Source organism: Pan troglodytes, chromosome 15 (assembly GCF_028858775.2).
Source record: "Pan troglodytes isolate AG18354 chromosome 15, NHGRI_mPanTro3-v2.0_pri, whole genome shotgun sequence".
Lineage (NCBI taxonomy): Eukaryota > Metazoa > Chordata > Mammalia > Primates > Hominidae > Pan > Pan troglodytes.
Window position 1 is genome coordinate 70693131 of NC_072413.2, and position 23528 is coordinate 70716658.

General features: G+C 46.8%; 1 protein-coding gene across 2 annotated transcripts in view; it reads right to left on the reverse strand.

Moving 5' to 3' along the window:
• The window catches only part of DPF3 (double PHD fingers 3), a 285829-nt gene that overhangs the window by 108561 nt on the left and 153740 nt on the right, over window positions 1-23528 (reverse strand). For both annotated transcript variants that reach the window (XR_008539040.2, XM_054666070.2), the window contains exons 4-5: window positions 14099-14226; window positions 5917-6012 (exon numbers count right to left, since the gene is read on the reverse strand). Coding sequence is in view for 1 of the 2 variants with exons in the window: in XM_054666070.2 (XP_054522045.1) it covers window positions 5917-6012; window positions 14099-14226 (224 nt within the window). In the remaining variant the exon portion in view is untranslated. The remainder of the gene's footprint in view (window positions 1-5916; window positions 6013-14098; window positions 14227-23528) is intronic.

The window sequence follows — 23528 nt, forward strand, 5'->3', positions numbered from 1 at the left end:
GATGAAGCAGGTTCTCACCTGTCCACAGTCCCAGGGCCAGCAGAAGGAGCAGGACCTAGGTCTCCAGGCTCTGTTATAGAAAGCTTTGAAGGTGACCAGCCAAAGGAAGCCAATCCTTCTTCCCCAAGAACTGCCCACCCTACTTCATTCCTCTCTACCAGTATTCCCACACTGCTGGGCCATGGCAGCCATGAGTGTACCACATGGCCCTGTCCCACTGGCCACAGTTGATTGGCTGGCTCGGGAGTAGTCACCTGATTCAAGCTGGGCCAATCAGATCCTACCTCCAAGGGGTTTGGAATTAGAAAACAGTGACCCTAGCTAGTATAGGCCACTTGAACTGAGGGCCCATACATTCAGGAGCCTTATGGGGCCATGTACACATGGAAGCAGGAAGAATGAAGGAGGGAGAAGTAGAGGCCAGAAACTACCTGGGTTCCTTACTGTTTCCCAATGCTAAGTCCCTGCCATGTTCCTGCTCTTCCTGTGGTTTGGATCTTCAAAGGTTGCTCAAATTTGGGGCAGTGGCCTGGCAGCTTTTCAAATCCTTCCCATTTTTATTGAAGCTGAAAGACCCTTGACTAGGACAGACTCAGTCCCAAGCAGAGAGCTAGATCTTCTATACCAGTTGTTCTCAAACAGTGTGGCCCAGGAATCCTGGGGGATCCCTGAGTGTCCTTTCAGGGACTCTGCAGTGTCTGAACTATTTTCATAGGAGTCCTAAAACGTGATCTGCCTTGTTCACTCTCACGCTCTCACAGGCATCCAGTGGAGTCTTCCAGAGGCGACATGACACGTGATGATGCTGTCACTGTGTGTGTATTCTCTAGTTTAAAATTTGTTTTATTTTTCTTTTAAATCTTTTTTACTGGGCTACCTCTTAAACCACAATAGGTTCAGAGAGACAACCTTTTTAATTTCTAAAATGGCAAATATCATTAGTGGTATGAATATTACTGGTTATAACCTGAATAACAGCCTTTGGGGGCTCTCAGTGTAAGGAATTCCTGAGATCAAAAAAATTGAGAACCACTGCTCTACACCCTTGCTATTTTTTTTTTTTTTTTTTTGAGACGGAGTCACTCTGTCATGCAGGCTGGAGTGCAGTGGCTCAATCTCGGCTCACTGCAACCTCCGCCTCCGCCTCTCGGGTTCAAGTGATTCTCCACCTCAGCCCCCTGAGTAGCTGGGATTACAGGTGCATGCCGGCATGCCCAGCTAAATTTTCATATCTTTAGTAGAGACGGGGTTTCACCCTGTTAGCCAGGATGGTCTCAATCTCCTGACCTCGTGATCCACCCGCCTTGGCCTCCCAAAGTGCTGGGATTACAGGTGTGAGCCACCGTGCCAGGCCTTTTTTTTTTTTTTTTTTTTGAGATGGGGTCTCACTCTGTCACTAGGGCTGGAGTGCAGTAGCACAATCACAGCTCACTGAAGCCTTAACCACTCAGGCTCCAGTGATCCTCCCACCTCAGCCTCCCAAGTAGCTGTAACCAGAGGTGCACACCGCTCTGCCTGGCTAATTTTTTCAGAGATGAGTTCTCACCATGTTGCCCCCAGGCTGGTCTCAAACTCCTGGGCTCAAACCATCCTCCCACCTCGGCTTCCCAAAGTGCTGGGATTACAGTTGTGAGCCACCGCACCCAGCCTACACCCTTGCTATTTAAAGTGTGGTCCTGACACCAGCAGCTCCAGCATCACTTGGGAGCTTATTAAAAAGGCAGGAGCTCAGCCCCCACCCCATGGACTTACTGCATCAGAATTTGTATTTTAACAAGATCCTCAGGTGCTCCATATGCACATAAAGTTTGAGAGGCACCTGAACACCACAGTACATAAATAAATACTTCATGATTGATTGATAATTGATTAATTGGTAATACTCACATGGATGACTCACAAGAATCTCATGAATTTTAAAGAGCTTTGACTTCTTGGGCTGAAGTTACCAAAGACACAATTATTAATTGTTGGGCTCCCCTCACCACTCAGAGAATACCCATTATCAAAATTCCAAGAGTTATTCCCTTTGCTTGCCCCCTCCTGATAATATCTAGGCAGTATGAAGCACTCAAAACTTACTGATGAAGAAACTGAGGCCCAGGGTACTTATACAATTTGCCCACCATCACAGAGGTTACATAATTCATCCAACGTGTAGTAAGTGGTAGAGCTGGAATTTGAACTTGCAAGGTCTAAGTTCAAATAAAGCAGAGCCTATTCTGTAATCCCTACCTTAGCCCTGGCCTCCTCAGTGAGCACACAAAGCACCTGGGGGCTTGTCAAAGTGCAGACTCTAATTCTCATTAATCTAGTGTGGAGTCTGGGCTTCTGCATTCCTAATGAGCTCCCAGATGATATTAATGCCACCATCCAGAGACCACACACAGAGGTGTCAAGACTTAGACTGCCTCTAGGTTCTGACAAGACAAATGGGCATAGTTGTTCTCCAGTGCCAGCAGCAGCTGGAATATACCACTTTAAAGGGTGGGCAATGAGCTGGGTATGGTGGCTCATGCCTGTAATCCCGGCACTTTGGGAGACCCGGACAAGAGGATCGCTTGAGGCCAGGAGTTCCAGATCAGCCTGAGCAACAGAGTGAGGCCCCCATCTCTAAAACATAATAATTATAAAAATAAAGCATGGGCAAAACAGCTGAACTGAGGCTGTGAGTGCAGCGGCTTCACACACCCCAGCACAGGAGGCTTGCCCACAGCCTTCTGGGTCCTTCCATGGCTCCGTGCATGGGTAACATGTCCACAGTATCACTGTACAACATGGAACCATTCAGCTGCTGCCTGGCCAGTATCTGGTGGGCCCAGAGCCAGTCTAGGCTCCATCCAGCCCCCTCACTGTGTTCAGGTGTCTCTCATCTCCCCTACAGCTGAAATACGACTTTTCTTTCTCTTTTCCATCATTCAATCATTCATTCGACAAGCTAATCATTGGCTATATGCTGGGCCCTGGGCCAGGCATGAACTCAGAGGAGAAAGCACAGACCTGTGTTCAAATCTTAGCCTCTTCCTTACTAGGCTGAGTGACCTTGAACAAATTGCTTAACCCCCCTGGGAGCAATAGTACCAGCTTGTGGAAATGAAAGAAGTTCTGACCAATAGAAATACAATGTGAGCCACACTCATCATTTTAAAATTTCCAGCAGCACATTTTTTTAAAAAAAATAGATAGGTGCAATTAATTTTAATAATATATTTTATTTAACAATATATCCAAAATATGATAGTTTTATAATTTAATCAATATAAAAATTAAGAATGAGATGTTCTGCATTCCTTTTTCATACTAAGTCTTCAAAATTTCATATTTATTTTACATTTACAGCACATTTCCATTAGGACTAGACACATTTTGAGGACTCAGTAGCCACATGTGGCCAGCAGCTGCCATAATGCACAGTGCAGAAACAGAGATAGGAGTCTAAAGCACCTGGCACAAAGGCATCACTCTCTATGTTGTAGCTCTTGTTATACAGAGCCCATCACATTGCCTGGTTTACAGGAAGTACACAGTAAATATACATGGTTGCACTGACTGCTGATGTTTTCACAGACACCCAATTCATATCCACTGACTGCAAGCTCAATCTTCTAAATGTAGGTTGGGGAGAGGTGTGAAGAGGACCATTTCCCACACTTGAGTCAGTTTGGTTGGGGTGAGAGAAGGAAAGGAAGTGGGTCTGGACATGCACAGCTCTTTGGGAGTTCACCAAAGGCCCAGGAAGTCCAAGCTCAAAAGTCTCCTTTAATAATGGAATTCAATTTTCTTTTTAATACCCTCCCCTCCGTGAATGGGTCTAGGCCAGTTTATCAATGGCTGCAAAAATCATTAAGTAAAAACTTGATGAGGAACTGTATAAGGGAGAGATCAGGCTGACAACACTCAAATCTACTGATCAATTGAAACACCACCCAAAGCAGAACTGGACAGGGTATGCCCCTGATGTGATACGAGAAGAACCTATCACCACCTAGGAAGGATTCTTACCTCCCCACAAGAAATGTTTGTACACACATACACAAACACACACACACAAGCACACACCTTGAATCTAAGCAAGTTTCTAATCAAACTACCAGTTTTCAGGAAACACAGAGGATGGAGAAAGACATTAAATACCACCCTCCCACCACTTCTAGAATGTGAGAAGTTCCACAAGACAAACAACCCAAATTCTTCAACAAATTAATGGCATGGAGAAAAAAAAAATGTGTGTCGTGGGGTGCAATACAGAAGAGAATACAGAAGAGGTATGCTGTGGAATCCGGGAGACTTCAGTTTCAAACAAACCAACTATAAAATGGCATTTTTTGACAAAAGGGGAAACGATAAGGGACTAGATAGTAGGTATTATAACTATTATTTTATTGGGTATGATAATGATATCTGTTAAAGACACACACTGAGATATGTGTCAGTTAAATGATAAGATGTCTAGAACTTGTTTTCAAATACTCCAGAAAAAAAATCAAACAAACACAAATCGACAAAAAGTAGGAGAAAAGAAGAGACGAGCCAAGATAGCCAAAATCTTGCTAAGTGATGAGGCTGGTCCCAGCTGTACCAGAAGTGCACCATCAGAGAGCTGCCCGCCCAGCCCCTGCACAGGCTGCACAGCCCCACATGCGACAGGCTGGAGCATCTCAGCTCAGTGTGTGCCGCGCTGGCCGACGTGCAGTGGCCGCCTGGGAACTTGCTTCTAATATAGTATAAAGCCCTGCCCCAGAGCTCCTAAAGCAGAATTTCTGAGTGGGGTCCTGGGAATCTGCATTCAATAAGCTCTCTCAGTGATACTAATGTCTGCTGAGGCATGAGAACCACAAGAGTGGAGAGCCCTGCCATGGTTATCATTGGCAGCAAACCCACAGAATGCCTGGGACTAAGTGCTTATCCGTGGGAGGGGTAAGAGTCCCGCCTAGAGCCTGAAGGGGTGAGATCCTCAAGCCTGAGAGTCCATTTTCCAGGTGGACAGCAGCAGTTTACTTCTGGAGGTCCCTCTCCACCTGGTTATTGTCACATGCCCTTGCAGACCCCAGATGGCCACCACAGAAAGCCCCTTCGGGCGTGAACTCTAGATTCAACCTGAATGCCTGGAAGTGCCTGACCAGTCTCTTGTTTTTATTCCTTCCACCTGGGTTTCCCCTCTGCCCTTCCCCAGGCTCTGGCTTTCTCCTTGTCCCATCCCAGGACCCCTGGGATGGTCTCAAGCCTCCAGAGCTCATGCCAAACCCACTGGGAGCCACCAGCTGCAGCCCCCTGCTACCCCGGCAAACTTTTTTTTTTTTTAAAGTCATGATTATGGTTTATTTATTTTTTTATTATACTTTAAGTTTTAGGGTACATGTGCACAATGTACAGGTTAGTTACATATGCATACATGTGCCATGTTGGTGTGCTGCACCTATTAACTCATAATTTAATATTAGGTATATCTCCTAATGCTATCCCTCCCCCCAGCACCTATCCCACAACAGGCCCCAGTGTGTGATGTTCCCCTTCCTGTGACCATGTACCCCAAAAGCAGGTATCCTGACTCTGTCATTCTGGCACAGCACCAGGGACAAGGCAGGAAATGTCCAGCCTTCTTTAGTAACCAAGCAGTGGTGACAACAGGCACATTCTCCTTATCTTCCACCCTCACCTTGATCCCACCCTTCAGCCCTCCCCAGACCTCACCACCCACTCAGGGTACCCCCTCTGCCTCCTCTCCTCCCTCTTGCCAGCTCTGAACTCTTCCAGGCTACGACCTGGGATCAGAGCTGTTCTGGAGTTTTCTCCTTTGAGCGTTCTCCATGTAAGACCATGGCCATGATTTCCATCTAGCTGCTGTGGAGATCAATCGTTGGCCGGGCACCCCAGCCTCCCTCATCTCTTTCCTCGCTCATGTCATCCCCAACTTACCCGTCCTCTAGTCCTGTTCTTTCGCTTGGGAATATCCTCTTCCAAATCCTCTTCTTCATTCCCTTCTTCTACATTTTCATCATTTTCCAAAACCCTCTGAAATGAAAAAAAAAAAAATAGAAAAGGTGAGAAACGAAATGCAAAGGGAAAAACCATCAGAGAGTAATTTTAAGGGTGTTCTGATTTGTTGTTATTTTTTAACAAAGTGAAGACGCTGCCTTTGCTTGGGCAGTTGGGCCCTCTGAAACGCTGTCTGGAGTTTGAACTCTTGGCACTACCGAGGCTCTCCTAAGCCCTTGGGCCCCTTCCAGACAAGTCCTCCCAGAACACTGACCTTTTTCCATTCTTTTTGCCCAAGAAGAGTTTTCTAACAAGAGACTATGCTGGTAGGGGCCCTTTTCTATGTGGGGCCAAAATGTTTACTTTTGTAAATGTAATGTTTCTTTTTGCTCCCAAAGGGCCACCTCAGAAATATGAAAATGTTTCTCCTTTCCCTGCCATTCTGGAACCCTGCCCTGTATGATGAAAACAAGTAACTTCCTGTTCATCTGACCAGATTTAACACGAATGTGCTGTTCATAATAAGCCACTGCTTTTTTTTCTTTTTTTTTTTTAAGAAAAATAGACTTTCATTTAGTACCCGACTTGTCATGGAGCTTAAAGATCATGAATTTGAAATTCTCTCTCTCCAGCAGCCCGCCAGTCACATTGCAACATAGAATCCAATTTCCATTTTGCAGGTGAATACACTGAGGCTGAAAACAGTTTTGAGTGCTCCAGATCATCCAGTGAAGCCATGACCAAAGCAAGGTCAGGTTCATCGGCTCAGGGTTCCCCATTCATTTCTCAGCACAGTGGCTGAGAATTCCAGATGTAATCTGGCATACTCTCCATGTGGGGGCCTAAGCACGTCACTCCCTTTAGAGCAAGGAAGGAGGCAGGATGTGTTCCTCTGGGCTTGAGGGAGGGATAAAAGACTGTAGCAGAGGGCCCAGCCCCACAATGGGAGCAGGAAAAGAGGGAAGGGGCATGGAGCTCACTGGGCTCCATGTCAGGGGGCCCAGAGGGTTTTTCGTTTGTTTTTTTTTTTTTCTGAGACAGGGACTCACTCTATTGCCCAGGCTGGAGTGCAGTGGCACAATCACGGCTCAATGCAGCCTCAACCTCCCAGGCCTAAGCGATCCTCCCACCTCAGCCTGCCAAGTAGCTGGGACTGCAGGCACATGCCACCATGCCTGGCTAATTTATGTTTTGTAGAGATGGGGGTCTCACTATGTTGCCCGGGCTGACCTCGAACACCTGGTCTCAAGTGATCCTCCCACCCCAGCCTCCCAAAGTGCTAGGATTACAGGCATACCATGCAGATGAGCTACCACACCTGGCCACCTGGGGGGTTCTTTATGGGCTCACTGTGTGAACTAGGGCAAGTCATCATCTCTTCATCCTTCAGTTTCCCCAATTATACAATAGGAATTCATTCATTCCATCTACAAACATTTATCTAGTGCTGACTACATGGCAGGCTCCATGCTAGGCAAGCTGCAAAATGGCTACAGTCCCAGCCCCAAATGGACTTTCCAGTCTAGGAAAGGGAGAACAGATTTAAACAATGTGCATATGTCACCATATAATTACAACTCTTCTCAAAACAGTGGTAGGCAAGTTCAAAGTGCTATGAGAGGGTGTTAGGAGGGAGTTTTCCCTAATCCAAGGGCCAGGGGAGGCCTACATGAGAACATGAGCTGAGAAGTTGAGATGTGGAGGATGAGCAAAGACTGGCCTTGTGAATGAGGACAGAGGGGAGGGAGGGAAAAGGTTCTAGGCAGAGGAAAGAGCATAAGCAAACTCCCTGAGGCAGGGAGAGGAACACGGCTTGTCCAAGGAGCAGAAAGGCCAGTGTGACCAGTGCTTAGTGGCTCAAGGAGAGATGGCATAAGATGGAGCTAGTAAGGGGAACAAGTACCATATTACACAGGGTAACCCTATCTCCTCTTCCTTGTGGTGATGGGTCAAAGATCACAAATATGTTGAGAAGGCTGAGACAGTGGCACACACTGCACTGTTGTCTGATAACCATCGCTGTTTAAGCTGCCTCCTGGATGACACCTCTGGCCTGTCCTCAAAGCAGGAAGCCCGGGGTGAGCCACCAGGCAGTGATCTTCCACCACTGCCCCTGACTAGAATGTTCTGCTCTAAATCACAGGGATCAGGACACTTCTAGTCACCCAATCCATCCAAAGAACTCAAAACAGGTCTAGTAAATTCTTCTTTGCCTTTTCTACTAGGTTTATTTGGGAATCCACCAGCTAACAGCACTTAACGGGTCTCTGAGCCAGCCTTAACCATCTAACAGAGAAAAAGCATTGTCTGCTGGACATGACCTCTGGCCCATAACTAGGAAACGTCAGTCCCCATTCACAGTATAAGTCTCTTGAGTTCCTGACCTGTAGGTGGGAACACTAGCAAAAGCCGACTGAGACAGTGACAGGTCAAATGCTCTGCAGCCTTTGGGGCAAAGACATAGTATAAATATAAGGTCTGGTTATGACTGTTGTTGCTGTTCATAGAACCATCTTGCAAACTTTCCAGGTCTTGAAGTCACTTAATCATGGTAAGCTCCAAGTGCCTCGAATTTAAAGGTCATAGCCTCTGGCATCTCAGTACAACTCCGACTCTCATTTTTCATTATAAGGGTATTTATTACCCGCAATATGGACTCTGGGTTGGAAGGTGAAAGACTGGTAGAGGCAGCTGAGCTAGTCCCCAGAGTGTCACATGGCCTCCATATCTGGGAGTAAACTGACTTCTCTTCTCCCTGAGGCTCCATCCTCCCTCTGCCCATCAGCTTCCCTGTGACTCTAAAGCCTCTGTCTATGCCCTGGGCCTCAGATGTGATGGCGGCAGACCCAGTGTGTCTGCATTTCCTGCGATGCGGCCCTGACACCAGAAGCCTCTCGACATAATTCAGGAGGAGCCAGGAGTTTCTAACAAACAAAGCTTGTTTCAGACCTCAGGAAGCGGAGGGGGAGTCCTGTATCAGGAGTCGCCGACGGGGGTGGGGTGTCCAACTACAAAGTCAGCTGACCCCCCAGTAACAGACATGCATTCCTTGTCCAAGGACATTATCTGGAAAATAAACACATTTTAAAATAACTTTTCTCCCTGTTACTCTAAACAGTCTTTATGGTGATAACAGCGGTTTGTGGTTGTGTTTAAAAAAAAAAAAAAAATCCTTTTTAAAGACTACATTATCTCTGGCCTGGAATACTGCAAAAATCTCCTGATTTCCCTCCTTCCATTGCTGGCCCCACATCCAATCTCCTCTCCATGCAGCAGGCAACAGGATCTTTATGAAATACAAATTCATGGCCCTGATCAAAATCTTCCAAATGGCTTCCTTCTTTGTATCACATGGAACCAAAAGCCACTTCCCTGTCCTGTGGGAACTAGGTGGTCTGGTCTCGGCCCACCTGTCGAACTCCTGGGCTCTTTTTTCCCTGGCACAATACCCCGGCCACACAGGTCTTCTGTTCTCTCAACAAAACCAGCTCTGACCTGTCTTGGGGCCATCACACCCACTGCTCCTCTGCCCAGAAAGCTCTTCCCCAGGACCATCACTTTCCTGACTCTTCTCATCCCATAGGGTTGAGGTTAAATCCCTCAACTCGACCAGATGCGGTGGCTCACGCCTGTAATCCCAGCACTTTGGGAGGCCGAGGCAGGCGGATCACGAGGTTAGGAGTTCGAGACCAGCCTGGCCAATATGGTAAAACCCCGTTTCTACTAAAAACGCAAAAAATAGTTGGGCGTGGTGGTGGGCACCTGTAATCCCAGCTACTCAGAAGGCTGAGGCAGGAGAATCGTTTGAACCTGGGAGGTGGAGGCTGCAGTCAGCTGAGATTGCACCATTGCACTCCAGCCTGGGTGACGAGGCGAGACTCCGTCTCAAAAAAAAAAAAAAAAAAAATCCCTCATCTTCCTCAGGAACTCTACTCTGATGCTGAATCTTCATACTGTTTGTTCTCATTGATTTTATCCTAAAATGCAATTATTTTATTTGTATTCCTTGTTTCCTGCCTGTGTGTCACATTCGAATATGAGTAGAGAGGATAGGTATCTCTTGGTCTCTGTGTCCCTAGCACCCAGCACAGTGCCTGCACAGAGGAAGCCCTCATGAAACTTTGGTCAAATGAATGAATGAATGAAAAAGCATAATCCATTCGCTACATGTGTATTTTAATAATGCAAAGTCAATAAAAACACGTAAACTCATTTGACTTATGGTCCTGGCTTTGTCTTCTAGCACAGTAGACAGCAGACCCACGCGCTGCACTCAGCAGACCTTCAGTTTACATAGGAGATGATGGTGACATGATGACGACAATACAGCACCAGCCCAGTGCTGCATGAGAAGAACTCAAGCCCACCACCAGCTTTAAAGGGAAAGGGACCCACATACCCAGAGCATGAAGGCTCTGGGCAGTGGCTCTGCCCCATTCATTGATTCTGTCAAATTACATGAACTAAGCAAAAAAATACTCTAGCAAGTCACACAGAGATGACAGACCTTGACTTCAAAATCTGAAAGTCACATACACACACACAAGGAAGAAAGCAGTAGGTGGCTTAAACACCAAAGGCAAGAAGAGATCCCTCTGGCTGGAGGGGAGATCAAGAAAGGCTTGATGGGGAAGGTGGCACTGGGGTTGAGTCTAAAAGATGAGTGAGATTTGTACACATGGAGATGGAAGAAAAGGCATGCCAGATAAAGGGCACAGCGGGACCAATGGCATGGAGGGAAGAAGGCTGAAGAACAGAGCGGGGAAAGGAGTAGTGGAAAATAAGCCTGAAAACTAGGTTAGGAATGGAGAGCACAGGCCCAGGAAGGTCACGCTCATCCTTTTCGATTTATTTAGTGGGAAACAACAGTTTTTTAGCAGAGTTTTGCTCTAGAACAAAAGGTCAGCTAGCAAAGTAGGACATGTCAGAGATGGGAAGAACTGGGGACAGGGCGATTCCTGGAATCTGTTCCCTCATGTGTCCATTCAACAAATATTTATGTTGCACCTGGTAAGCACCAAGCACTGTTTGGGTGCTTATGAGATATAAGCAAGCAAAACTGGCAACGGATCCTGCCCTCGAGGAGTTTACATTCTACTGGAAGAAAACAGACAATAAACAATGACATAATAAGTAAGTAAATTAGAAAGTACATTAGATGATGATAAGAGTGATGGAAAAGAACAAGAAAAGCAGAGTGGAATCGGGAGGCAGGGGCAGGCAGGGCAAGGGTGTGGGATGAAGTACAGCACGGTCAGGGACAACTTTGAGAGAAGAGGAAGGCCGGGCACCGTGGCTCATGCCTGTAATCCCAGCACCTTGGGAGGCCGAAGTGGGTGGATCACCTGCAGTCAGGAGTTCGAGACCAGCCTGGCAAACATGGTGAATCCTCGTCTCTACTAAAAATACAAAAATCAGCCAGAGGTGGTGGTGCGCACCTGTAATCCCAGCTATTCAGGAGGCTGAGACAGGAGAATCACTTGAACCCAGTAGGCAGAGGTTGCAGCGAGCCGAGATTGCACCACTTCACTCCAGCCTGGGCGACACAGCGAGACTCTGTCTCAAAAATAAATTAATTAATAAATAATAAAAAATAAAAATTAAAAAATGAAGAAGGTGAGGGTGAGAGACAAGTGTACATCTGGGGAAATGGCCAGGGCAAAGGCCTGAGGTCTGGGACAGGCCTGGCATGTTCTGGGAGGAACAGAAGGAGATTGTTGTGCCTGGAGTGGAGTGGATGAGGAAAAGAGGAAGAGTGGAGTCAGAGAGGGATGAGAAGGCCCTGAATTTCACTCTCAGATAGCAGGGGCGGTAGCGGGTTCTGAGCACAGAAATGATAAGAATATACTTAAATTTTAAAAAGCTCCCTCTCCTGTGGTGTATCTAGACAACAGAATATTATTCAGCATTAAAAAGAAATGAGCTATCTGGCCATGAAAAGACATGAAGGAACCTTAAATGAATGTTACTAAATCAGAGAAGCCAATCTGAAAAGGCGACATACTGTGAGTCCAAGTATATGACATCCTGGAAGAGGCAAAACTATGGAGACGGGGAAACGGCCAGTGGTTGCCAGGCATTAGGACGGAGGGAGGGATGAACAGGTGGAGCTCAGAGGATTTTTAGGGCAGTGAAACTTCTGTATGATACCGTAAGAGTGGACAGATGCCATTACACATTTGTTCAAACCCATTGAATGCGCAACGCCAAGAGTGAACCGTCATGCAGACTTTGAACATTGGGTGATAATGATGAGTCAGTGCAGCTCATCTATTATAGCAAATGCACCACTCTAGTGGAGGATGTTGATCATGGGGGAGGCTATACCAGGGGTATATAGGAAATCTCTGTACCATCCTCTTCATTTTGCTGTGAACCTAAAACTGCTGTTAAAAAATATTTTTTTTAAAGACTGCCCCTCAAGCATTATCAGGGAGACCACTGAGAAGACAACCGCAGCAGTTCACACAAAAGATGAGAGCAGCTTGGGCCAGGGTAGCAGTGGTGGGTGCATGGAGAGGGGATGCGGGAGAACTGGGCTTATGTTGAAGGCACAGTTGACAAGGCTCCTGATGAGCAGGATGTCAGGTGTGAGAGACAAGCAGGAGTCAAAGATGACCCTAAGGTCTCTTAGACAAATAAAGGTGACAGTTAATGAGGATCTTCACTAGGGCTGCAGCTCGTGGAAAGGAGAGGAGGGAACAAACACAAGCCGTGTTGTGGCAACTCAATGGAAAAGATTTGACAATTCATCTTAACACGGGAATGGCGGAGAAGAAGGCCAAATTCTGTGATTCATTCAATGCCTTTATCGAGACTCAACTCTACCCAGCTTGGGAAAGGCCCCGGGGACACTGGTGAGCATGACCGCATCGGCCCTGGCTATCGATGGAACTTACCAAGCCAACCAGCAATGTATTATTCCATTATTATTAATTTAATTGTAGTTTTAATAAATTAATATATAAATTAATAAATTTATTGAATATTAAATATGCACAATAGGTATAGCATAAAATATAAACATTTAATATGTAATATAAATTTAATAGAAATACAATTTAATTTTAATAATTTAATATTAACTACCAATGCTATTATTTCATAATAGGATTAATTCATATTACAATACTCAATGGCAAACATTGTATTAGACAATGAGGATTCCAGACAAATAACAAATAAGAGATGGTAGGTGTGAAGTCAGGTGCAGTGACTCACGCCTGTAATCCCAGCACTCTGGGAGGCTGAGGCAGGCGATCACTTGAGGTCAGGAGTTCGAGACCAGCCTGGCCAATATGGTGAAACCCCATCTCTACTAAAAATACAAAAAACAGCCAGATGGTGGCACATGCCCGTAATCCCAGCTACTCGGGAGGCTGAGACACAAGAATCACTTGAACCCGGGAGGTAGAGTTTGCAGTGAGCCGAGATCGAGATCATGCCACTGCACTCCAGCCTGGGTGACAGAGTGAGACTCTGTCTCAAAAAAAAAAAAAGAAAAAGAAAAAGAAAAAGAAACGGTAGGTGTGCACCCTTATAATCCTATTCAGTGAGAGTTTTAGAAGTGGCATGGATAGAGGGTAGTGGACCCATGGGGACAGAGCAGCCATCCGCCTGAAGGGTGAGGACGGCATGGGCTTGAGGGATGGCTGGGCACTGCTGGGAAAGGGAGTGTGCAGTCGTGGGGACCAGTGAGGCTGGGTGTGAGGGTGGGGGGTGGGCAAGCCGGACTCACGTGGCCGTAGCTGGAGCAGACGCTCCCACATTTCAAGCCTAGACAATGGACTCTTGGTTCCATGGGGACAAGGATTCAGACTGTTTTGTCCACTCTGTGTCCCTGGGACCCTGCACAGTCCCTGTGTTCACTAGGCTCAACAAATTCACTTTGAATAGACAGAAGAGAGGGAAGGGAACCGAGGTGAAGGCAATAATGACTGCTTCGGAAGATAGGTTAAGTCAGAAAGAATTTGGGAGCTTCCTGGCCACCATAGAAACAAGGCAGTCTGAGACTGAGCCCCGGCCCTTGAGGGGAGGATCTGGAGCCAGGCCGGTGCTGGAGTTCTGGAGGCGCTATGGTGACAGGAACACTCTGTGGGGTCCCCAGCAGGTGCGGGAATACCTGTATTTCCTGGATGCTTTCCTCCTCCCTGGCATCCACCTTCTTCTCAACCCCCTCGCCACGGAGCAAGGCTTCCAGCGTGGTGCTTTCTGAGGTGAACCCATCCTTCTTCAGGGGAAGCTCCACTTCTGAAAAACAAAGATAGAAAGGCAGGTCAGGCCACTAGAAGCAGGCAGGGCAGGAGGGACAGTCCTGGAGGACACGCAGGGCCCAGGGCTCCTGAGGAGGACTTGGGGCCTGTGCTCTCTCCTCCTGGAGGGAGAGGAACACTGGAGCCCTGTCCAGCTTTTCCACCTCCATTTCATAATCCAGAGACAGATTCCGACCATGCCCACACCCCCAGAGGAAGCTGAGCCAGAGCAGAAAGGGTGCGGGGTGCATGTGGGCTCACACGGCCATGCTTCTGCCTCTCCAGCCATGACATCGGACAAGGCAGGCGTCAGGAGCGTGGAGCCCTTATTGCATCCACAAAGCGGGGATAACAATACCCAACCCCACAGGTGGTTTTGTAAGGGGTCATGTGTTCATTTGCGGGGAAGAGTTTCAAAAACTCAAGCGATGCACAATGCTGGCAACCAAGTATGCTCATTCCCTCCTATCCCAGCTCTTGTCTGTCAACCCCATGACCTCCTCATGGCCATGCTGGCTGCCCAGCTCTGGTTTCCTCCACGAAAAGCTAGTTCAGCCTCAGAAAGGTTGTTCTCTTCAACCCAGGGGGAAGTGAGAGCTTCAAAATCCACGGGAAGAGGAGCGAGGGCGAATGCCTCACAAGCCCCGGATGAGCAGAGTGGCCACAGCACAGCCACGCCACGACCTTTTTTTCTGAAGGTATCAGGAGTTTGATCAGCTACCTGGGGCTTGAGAAGAGAAGCCCTGGGGTTGCCAGCAGAGAAGTGGCAACCCGAGCCAGCCCTGCCCAGAAGAGACACCAGAGAGAAGCTGAACCCCTTCCTCCAGGTGTCCCAAACTCCTGACCTGACAGAGGGTTGGTGTGTTTCTTTCTTTTCTTTCTTTCCTTCCCTCCTTTCTTTCCTTTCCCTCCCTCCTTTCTTTCTTTCCATTCTCTCTTTCTTTCTCTCTCCTTTCTTTTTTTCTCTTTCTCTCTCTCTCTCTTTCTTTCTTTCTCTTTTAGAGACAGGGTCTTACTTTATCACCCAGGCTGGAGTGCAGTGGCACTATCATAGCTCACTGCAGCCTCAAACTTCTGGCCTCAAGCAATCCATCTGCCTCAGCCTCCCAAAGCACTGGGGTTATAGGCATGAGCCACCATCCCCTGCTGTTTTTTTAATTAAAGATGCAAACCTAAGGTACAGGAGATCATTCTGATTTACTAAAATATTTCTTCAACCTCTCCTCTGATCCTGGACCTCATACCCCCACACTGCCACAGTTTGATATGTGGTCCTTACCATTGCACCAGGTAAGCTGGGGGCAGGAACTATGATGCAGTGGTGTCCCAGAAAATAGGAGAGATGAATGGCCTGCTCTTTTGGGGGTATTGAGAGTTTAGTGTAGGGACTATTTACAGAGATGGGGAGAGGTGATTAAGGGATCTGACAAGGTAGGTTAAAGCATCCCAGGTGGGTTTTGGGCAGGGGTGAGGGTGGGGAGGGGCCATTACCGCTGCTGCTATTTTTGGAGGGACAGAGGGAGAGTGCTTGCAAGAACCTGGAGATAGCACCATTAGCAGAGCCCCAGGACAGGAGCTATGGCTTGCAGAAGCCAGGAACCAAGGGAAGAAACAATCCAACCACTCTCTCCATCCATCCTCCATCAGCCTGCTGCGTCCTCTCCCAAGGGCCAACCTTAAACAGAAGCGAGAGGGGAAGGGAGCCCCCTTCACACAGCCTACCGAGCTCCGAGCAGGGTGAAGACAGAAAAGCATGGATCTGGAGGGGCAAATGGAAAGAGCAGCACCACCGAGCCTGCTCCACTGGGCTCTGTCCTGACTCCAACAGAATCCTACCTGCACTTTCCACTTCCTCCACCAGAAACAGAGGGAGTCTGACCAATCCATGAGGAAGCGGCAAGCGGGCATCCATTAAAACTGAACAAATGCACACCTGTGGGTGACCGGCCCCCAGAAAAAGAAGGTGGGATGGAGAAACAGCATCTAAAATCTCTTGAGAAACAAAGTCTTTGGGATTTTTCCTACCAAAAAAGGAGAGCAAAGGATTCACTTCCCATCAAGGAGCGCTACCACGAAATCAGCCACCTCTGAATCCATCTATCCATTCAACAGATATTTACTGAGCACCTGCCATAGGACCACCACTGTGCTGGGACTAGGGACATAGGAGGTGAACCAAATAAAGACAGGCCCTGCCTTTAGGAGGCTTACAGTCCAAAGAGACAGATAGTAAATGCTAAATACAAAATCAAAATGCAATTACGAATTGTCATAAGTGTTATGGAGGAAAACGACAGAATGAAATGTGAAAGAATATAGGTAACAGGGTCTACCTTAGATCAGGGAGTCAGGGAAGGCCTGTATGATGAAGTTACATTTAAGGAGAGTGTCAGACAAACAGCCAACTGTCTGCTTTAATGAGTTCATGGAGTACATCTCCATAGCCTGCTCTGATGACATATTACTCTTTCTCCCAAGTCAGAAAAGTCTTCCAAATGTCTACTCTAAAGCAATTAGTGTGTGTTGCCTCATGTCCTGTCCTCAGTCAAAAGAGAACAGCTGGTCACAATCCCTCAAACTTATAATAATCATATATACATAGAGTTGAAGTTCCTATTTGAGTATCCCCCTTAGCCTTCGCAGCACTAAATAAATCCTATTTATTAGTGTTATTTCCCAGAATGGTACAGCATTTTAGAGCTAGAAAAGACCTTATAGATCATCTAATTCAATCATCTCATTTTGTAGATGCGTCACCCGAGACCCAGAAAAGTTAAGTAACCACCAACAGCCACACAGCAGGATGAGAATGCAGCTGAATGATCTTTCCAAGTTGCCACTGAAATCAGGACAATGGCCCCCTCTCATTGTATTCTTATTAGTGGTTGACAGGCTTAGGCTGAGCCCTGAATGAGCTTTGGTACATCCGTGTACATGCAGAGGGCTTGGCAAGCAGCAAACATTCAAAACTTAGCAGCTGTTACTGCTACGTATCAATCCCCACTACACCCAAGAGCACAGTTATTAACCCGTTTTACAGATGAGGGCAGTGCAGCTTACAGAGGTTGAGAACTTGCTTGATATCACATAGCTGGTAAGGGGCAAAGCCCGGCCTTAAACTCAATCTGCCTTCAGACCCAGTCACCTAATTAGGTTGCATGGACTCCACCCTGTCTCTCTGTGGTCCTTCCTTGAAAAGTCTTTTTCCAAACCTTTATGCATTTTCATTACATTCTGAGACTCACTCCATAGTTTTCATATTTCAGGATAAAAGGCAGATCTTTAACTGAGGATGAGGGCAGGTTTGTGCCATGGTTTTGGGTTCTGCTCTATACGATCATCCCCATGCAATGTTCACCATTCTGCAACAGTATCTACCAACTATAGAATATTCCATCAATAGTGAACTTGCCCCTCTTCCTTCTCCTGCTCCTCCTTCCTCCTCTGATAAATATGCCTCCATCCTGCTTTCCCATAATTGAATCTACTCTCTTGGTCCTCTTTAACCAAACTTCACCAGATAGGCACAGTAGAAGAATCAAGAGGGAAAACAGAACCAAATGGGAAAAGTGAAATGGAAAAAGCAAGAAGGGATCTCCAATAGCATCGAGAGTCCAATCCCTTAAACAGGAAAGTGAAGCACAGAAAGATATAGAGATTCTCCCAGGGTCACAGAGACATTTAGTGGCATCTTGCTTCCCTAATTACCACAATAGTTGATTTGCTCCCATAGATTCTGCCTTCAGACAGCCCTGGAGTCAAACCCTAGCCTTGCCATGTATTAGTAAAGGGACCATGGGCTAGCTACGTAACCTAAGCCTCCATTTCCATATGTGTTAAATGGGTGTGGTCATAGTATCTATTTCAGTGTTGGCGAATCAAACATGGTAATGCGCTACATAAAGAAACTCCAAAAAAATCCACACACAAAAAAACTAGTGTGATAAATAGGGTAGAAGATGAGGCTTATCAACTTTTGTTTTATTCTATTCAAAACTTAGATTCAAAATTAGATCATATACGTAAAGAATCTACAACACTGTAAGTATCCTAAAAATGCTAGATGTTATTCCCTAAGTTTGAATAGTTTTGATTTCAATGGTACAGCTGCACTGTCCAACAGAAATGTAATACCGGCCACTTATGTAATTTTTAACTTACTAGTAGTCACATGTAGAAAAAGGAAGAAAGTCAGGTGTCATTAATTTTAATAAGATATTGTATCCGATCTGGTATTTCTAAAACATTACCATTCAACATGAAATCAACATAAAAATATGGATGCAAAATTTTACATTCTTTTATCTGCATTGTCTTCAAAGTCTGGTGGGTATTTTCCATTCAGAGCGTATCTCAATTCAGACTAGCCCCATTTCAAGAGCTCCATAGCCACAGGTGGCTACCAGCTACCATAATGGACAGTGCAGATTTGCAGCATTAAAAATAACATTAACTATGACTTTGCTTCCAAAAAATGGAAAGAATTTTACTGTGGTTCTTAATGTTGCCCACGTAATAGCTGCCAAGTGCCATTCCAAGAGCAGAGTTCTAGCGGATCACTGCAAACCCTGGTTGCAAAGCATGACGGGTAAGGCCTGCAAGGTCAGAGTGAAAGGGTAGCCATCCCTCCCTACAAACAAACACAGGGTGCACTCTGCCTCCTGACCACAGGAGGTCCCAGAGTGAAGGAGGAAGAAAGGTAACAGGTCCAAGCCTTCGCACAATGTATGTCCTAAACACACTTCTATTGAGCCCTTAGGGATTTCATTTATCCAATTTTATTTGAATATGGCCCATCTGGATATAGGATTTAATAATTCTTTGAAAGTGTACTCATTTTGAACCTCACACAAACTTGGGGCCCACATAACCCGACAGGAGCCATTGAACCTTTAACATTAAAAGAAAATGGTCCAAAACACACATATAATTCATCTTTAAATTAGCCTGATTTTATACACATGGATATAAACCCATGGATCGTTACTCTCTCCAGAGCGGCAGCAGCTGTCACCCAAGCCAGCCGCCTCCCTGGGCCCCCGTAAGCAGCTCTGCCTCTACTTCTAATTGGGAACAGAGATACTCCTTGGGTGACTTCCAGCACGATCCATCACACCAGAGACAGCTTCTGTGCAAACCGAAGCAAATCGGTTTCTAAATAAGAAAAAACCTCCTAGACAAACAAGGATTGAAGCATAGAAAGTCTTTTAAAAACAACCCAAAAAAGCACAAATAAAAGCAAAAAAAAAAAAAAAAAAACACACACACACAGAAATTTCCAGCAAAGAGCAATGGCTTCTTCTCTTTAGGGCTACAGACAGGGCAGCCATCCTCTTGGGTGCAGATCAAAGCCACAAGCTTTTGACACAGGTGCCCCAAGCCTGCCACCCAATGCACTGAAAGCAAAGCTTCCACTGGGTTGTTGGAGCCACCGAGCTCATTAACAGGATGCAGGCGAGATGAGTCTGAAAGTGCAACATGGGAGCACAGTGAGTAATTAAATCCCAGGTCATTTAAAAATGCAAACGCCATGAATGTCATGAGCTCCCCAAGCCTCTGACTCCTTCTCCTTCGTTATTTGGCTCAGGATGAAGGACTGGAAACCTGCAAGTCGTATATGGATTATAATAAAATATGCCATATAGAAAACAGATTAAGACAGTTCTTCTTTGGGGAAATATACAAGGAGAGGAGCTGTCTGTTAGCTGTCGAGTTTGCAAGAGATACCATCTTTCGGGAGGCAGTGTGTTCTGCCAACAGACAGACTGCCCCAAGGGAAATTGTGGTGAAACACCCCGACAAGGCGCATCCATCCGTCCATCCATCATGGGCTCCCTCTGATGCAGGGGCCTGGAGATAGAGTTATGGTGCAAAAGGGAGGGAGAAATCCCACAGACAATGGCAAAGAATCCTCCTGCTAGATCATGAGTGCTCAATTTTTTTTTTTTTTTTTAGCTGCCTCTAGTTTTTCTTCAAAAATACAAACGTGCAGTTTTCTCATCTGGGTGCTTATTATATTGAGGAGTTAAGCTCATCATATTTCCTTGGATTTATACATCAACTTACACGAAGGAGAAAAGAGCTTAAGAATCATTATTTCATTTATCCCCATCAGACTGTCAGACTCGTGAGGAGGGAGAAGGGAGGGAGGTATTGTTATCTCTCACCTCACAGGGGAAGAGACTGGGGAGGGGGATCAGAGACCTGATTTCCTAAGATGGTGGCAGGCCCAGGGATCCATCTGCTCATTCCCTAGGGGTGCCACTTTCTTGGCTGCCTTTGACTCCCTGTTTTGTGACTCATAAAGCTCTAAATAGATGAGGTTCACATTGAGGACCCATCACCCAGGCTGCACCCTGCAGGCCCTGTTACCACTTGCTTTAGAATCTCAGGATATCCATATAACAGGAGGACTCATCCCTCCCCCATATGGCCTCTGCTGCACCTACCCTCTCACCCCTAAGTAGACACGCCAGGATGGGTTCCGGCATCCAGATATCAGGACCACAGATAAGCATTCCCCCACCCCGAGATACAGAAAAACACCCACACTGCCCAAGGAAGCTCACCACTGAGCTGCCAGCAGACCAGGTAAATGCAGCTACCAGGAGGGTGAGACGGGGAGGGTGGTGGGAGTGGACAGAGTGCGGGCAGCATTTCCAAAGGCAAGGTCGGGGAATCAGGAGAGGCTGGTCAGATGGTACAGAGTGTCAGTCAGACAGGACGAATATGCTCTGGAGATCTGTTGTACAGCATGGTGACTCCAGTTATTAGTAATGAAAATTGCTAAGAGAGTCAATCTTAAATGTTCTCATGCACACACAAAAAATGACAAGAATGTGGAGTGATAGATACATTAACTAGCTTCATTTAGTCATTTCACAATGTATATATTTAAACATCGCACTGTATGCCATAAATATATATAACTTTTATTTGTCAATTATGCCTTAATAAAGCTCGGAGGGAATAAAAAAGTAAATAATAAAAATGCAGGATGGGAGCAGTGGTTCACGCCTATAATCCCAATATTTTGGGAGGCGAGGTGGGTGGATAACTTGAGGTCAGGAGTTTGAGACCAGCCTGGCCTACATGGTGAAATCCCATTTCTACCAAAAAAACACAAAAATTAGCCATGCGGGATCGTACGCACCTGTAGTCCCAGTGACTCGAGAGGCTGAGGTGGGAGAATCGCTTGAACCTGGAAGGGGGAGGTTGCAGTGAGCCAAGATCATGCCACTGCGCTCCAGCCTAGGTGACAGAGTGAGACTCTGTCTCAAAAAAAAAAAAAAAAAATGCATAGTTCAAAGAAATACAGACAACCGGAAAGTGCAAAAAGCTGCTCTGGGGTGAACTCTCAGCTCCATTACCCTAAAGCACACACTTGGCCTTGATCTCCTTATCTGTAAACCTGGGAGAACAAAACCCACTTCCCACTGTTGTTATGGGGCCAAAGGAGATAATACATATGAAGTGTCTGGCACAGGTGAGATGCTCAATAAGTATGAGCTCCCTTCTTTCCACCTCCTACAGTTTCCCTCTCCTTGTGCTTTTCAGCAAAAAAACCCTCACCTTTCTGACACTCTAAGACCACCAGATGTGGTGAGTGAGGCACAGCTAACCCCACCATGGGCATGAGCCCAGGGAGGATGGAAACAAACGGAATCTGAGGCAGGTAAGAGGATGGAAGAGGCCAAGAATGAGACGCAGCTGGAAAGCAGATGCTGGTGCTGCTCCAAGTCCAGGGTGGCCATTGCTCCTGGAGCTTCGGGGGAAAAAATCATGGCAGAGCCACAGTGGAAGATACCCTGCTTTATCCCTTCATTTGGCAAGTAATTATCAAGCACCTACTATGTATCGACTCTGTTCTAGGTGCTGGGGCAATGACTCTGAAGAAAAGAGACAAAAATCCCGGCCCTCATAGAATTTATATTCTAGCAAGAGAGAAACAATACATGAAGCAAACAAGTGAAACCTTCAGTGTGACAGATGGTAATCAGTGCTTTGGAGGAAAAACAGAGCCAAGGAGGAGAAGTTGGAGTGTCAGGGTGATGGGAGGGGGGTTACACTTTTAAATGTGGCCAGGAAAGTGCAAGCCTGAAGGAAGAGAGGGAGGGGGCTACGCTGACATCCAGGCAAAGACGTTCCAGGCAAAGGGGCCTTCAGCACAAAAGCTCTGAAGCCGGCCCATCTGCCTGGAGCACGGTGAGCCAGGGGGATGGTAGGAGACCAGCTTGGAGAGCTACAGGGGCATTGAAGGCCATGTAGGCACCTGCAAGAATGTTGGCGTCCACCCCAAATGCAATGGCAAGCCGCTGGAGGTATTGAGCAAAGCATGATATAATGATGCCTACATGTTAACAGAATCACTCTGAGAATAAGTGAAGGGGGTCGGAGCAGATGTGGGGTGACCAGTGAGGAGTTACTGCAAAATGTATGGCGTCTCTTAATGAGTTTGGTGCTTGGGGAGGGAGCTATGCACGATATGGACAGAGCTCTGTCCTCATGGAACTAACATTGTGGTTCTCAGATGTGTCCTGGGGGCAGTAAGCACTGGGGAGCAGTCCCCTGAGCAGGGGGCTTCCCCACCAGTGAACCAGGATGGAGGCCAAGTGGAGAGGCTGGTGTCAATGCAAAGGGGGCAAAGGTGTGAAGCCACACCAGGGTGAGTCCACGGAGGAATGGCTCTTCAAGAAGAAAGTGGACCAGCCTAGGCCAAGGGCAGGGAAAAAGATCCAGCCACATGGGCCTGGCCTGGCATACCATGGTTTAACAGGTGTAGTAAAAGCAGAGAGGAGGCCTTCCCAGTTCATCTCTGTGCCCTGGGCCATGGGTGCCTCGGGGCTGAGTTCTGGGACATAGGAGTGAGGTCCTGCAAGCTGTGGTTCTGGTAAAGGTGGGTCCCACGGCCAAGTTCTAGGTCATCTATAGACTGGGGCCTTTTAAAAGGCTATAAGACAGAGCTGGGCATGGTGGTGCATGCCTGAATTCCCAGCTACTCAGGAGGCTGAGGCAGGAGGAGGATCACGTGAACACAGGAGTTCAAATATAGCCTAAGGAACACAGCAAGGCCCGTCTCTAAAAATAAATAAATAAATAAAATAAAATGAATAGACTCTAAGGCAGAATGAGTTGCCATTCTGGGCTAGATGGCACACACTTTTCCAGCGGGGCAGCGAGCTGTCTGCAGCAAATTCATTGTCGGTGCTGGGGACGGGAACTGTGTTGCAGAGACCCACCCAGCAGTGCAGTGTGGAGGTAGAATCACAGTGCCTCCTCACACTTGCCAAGTCCTCCACC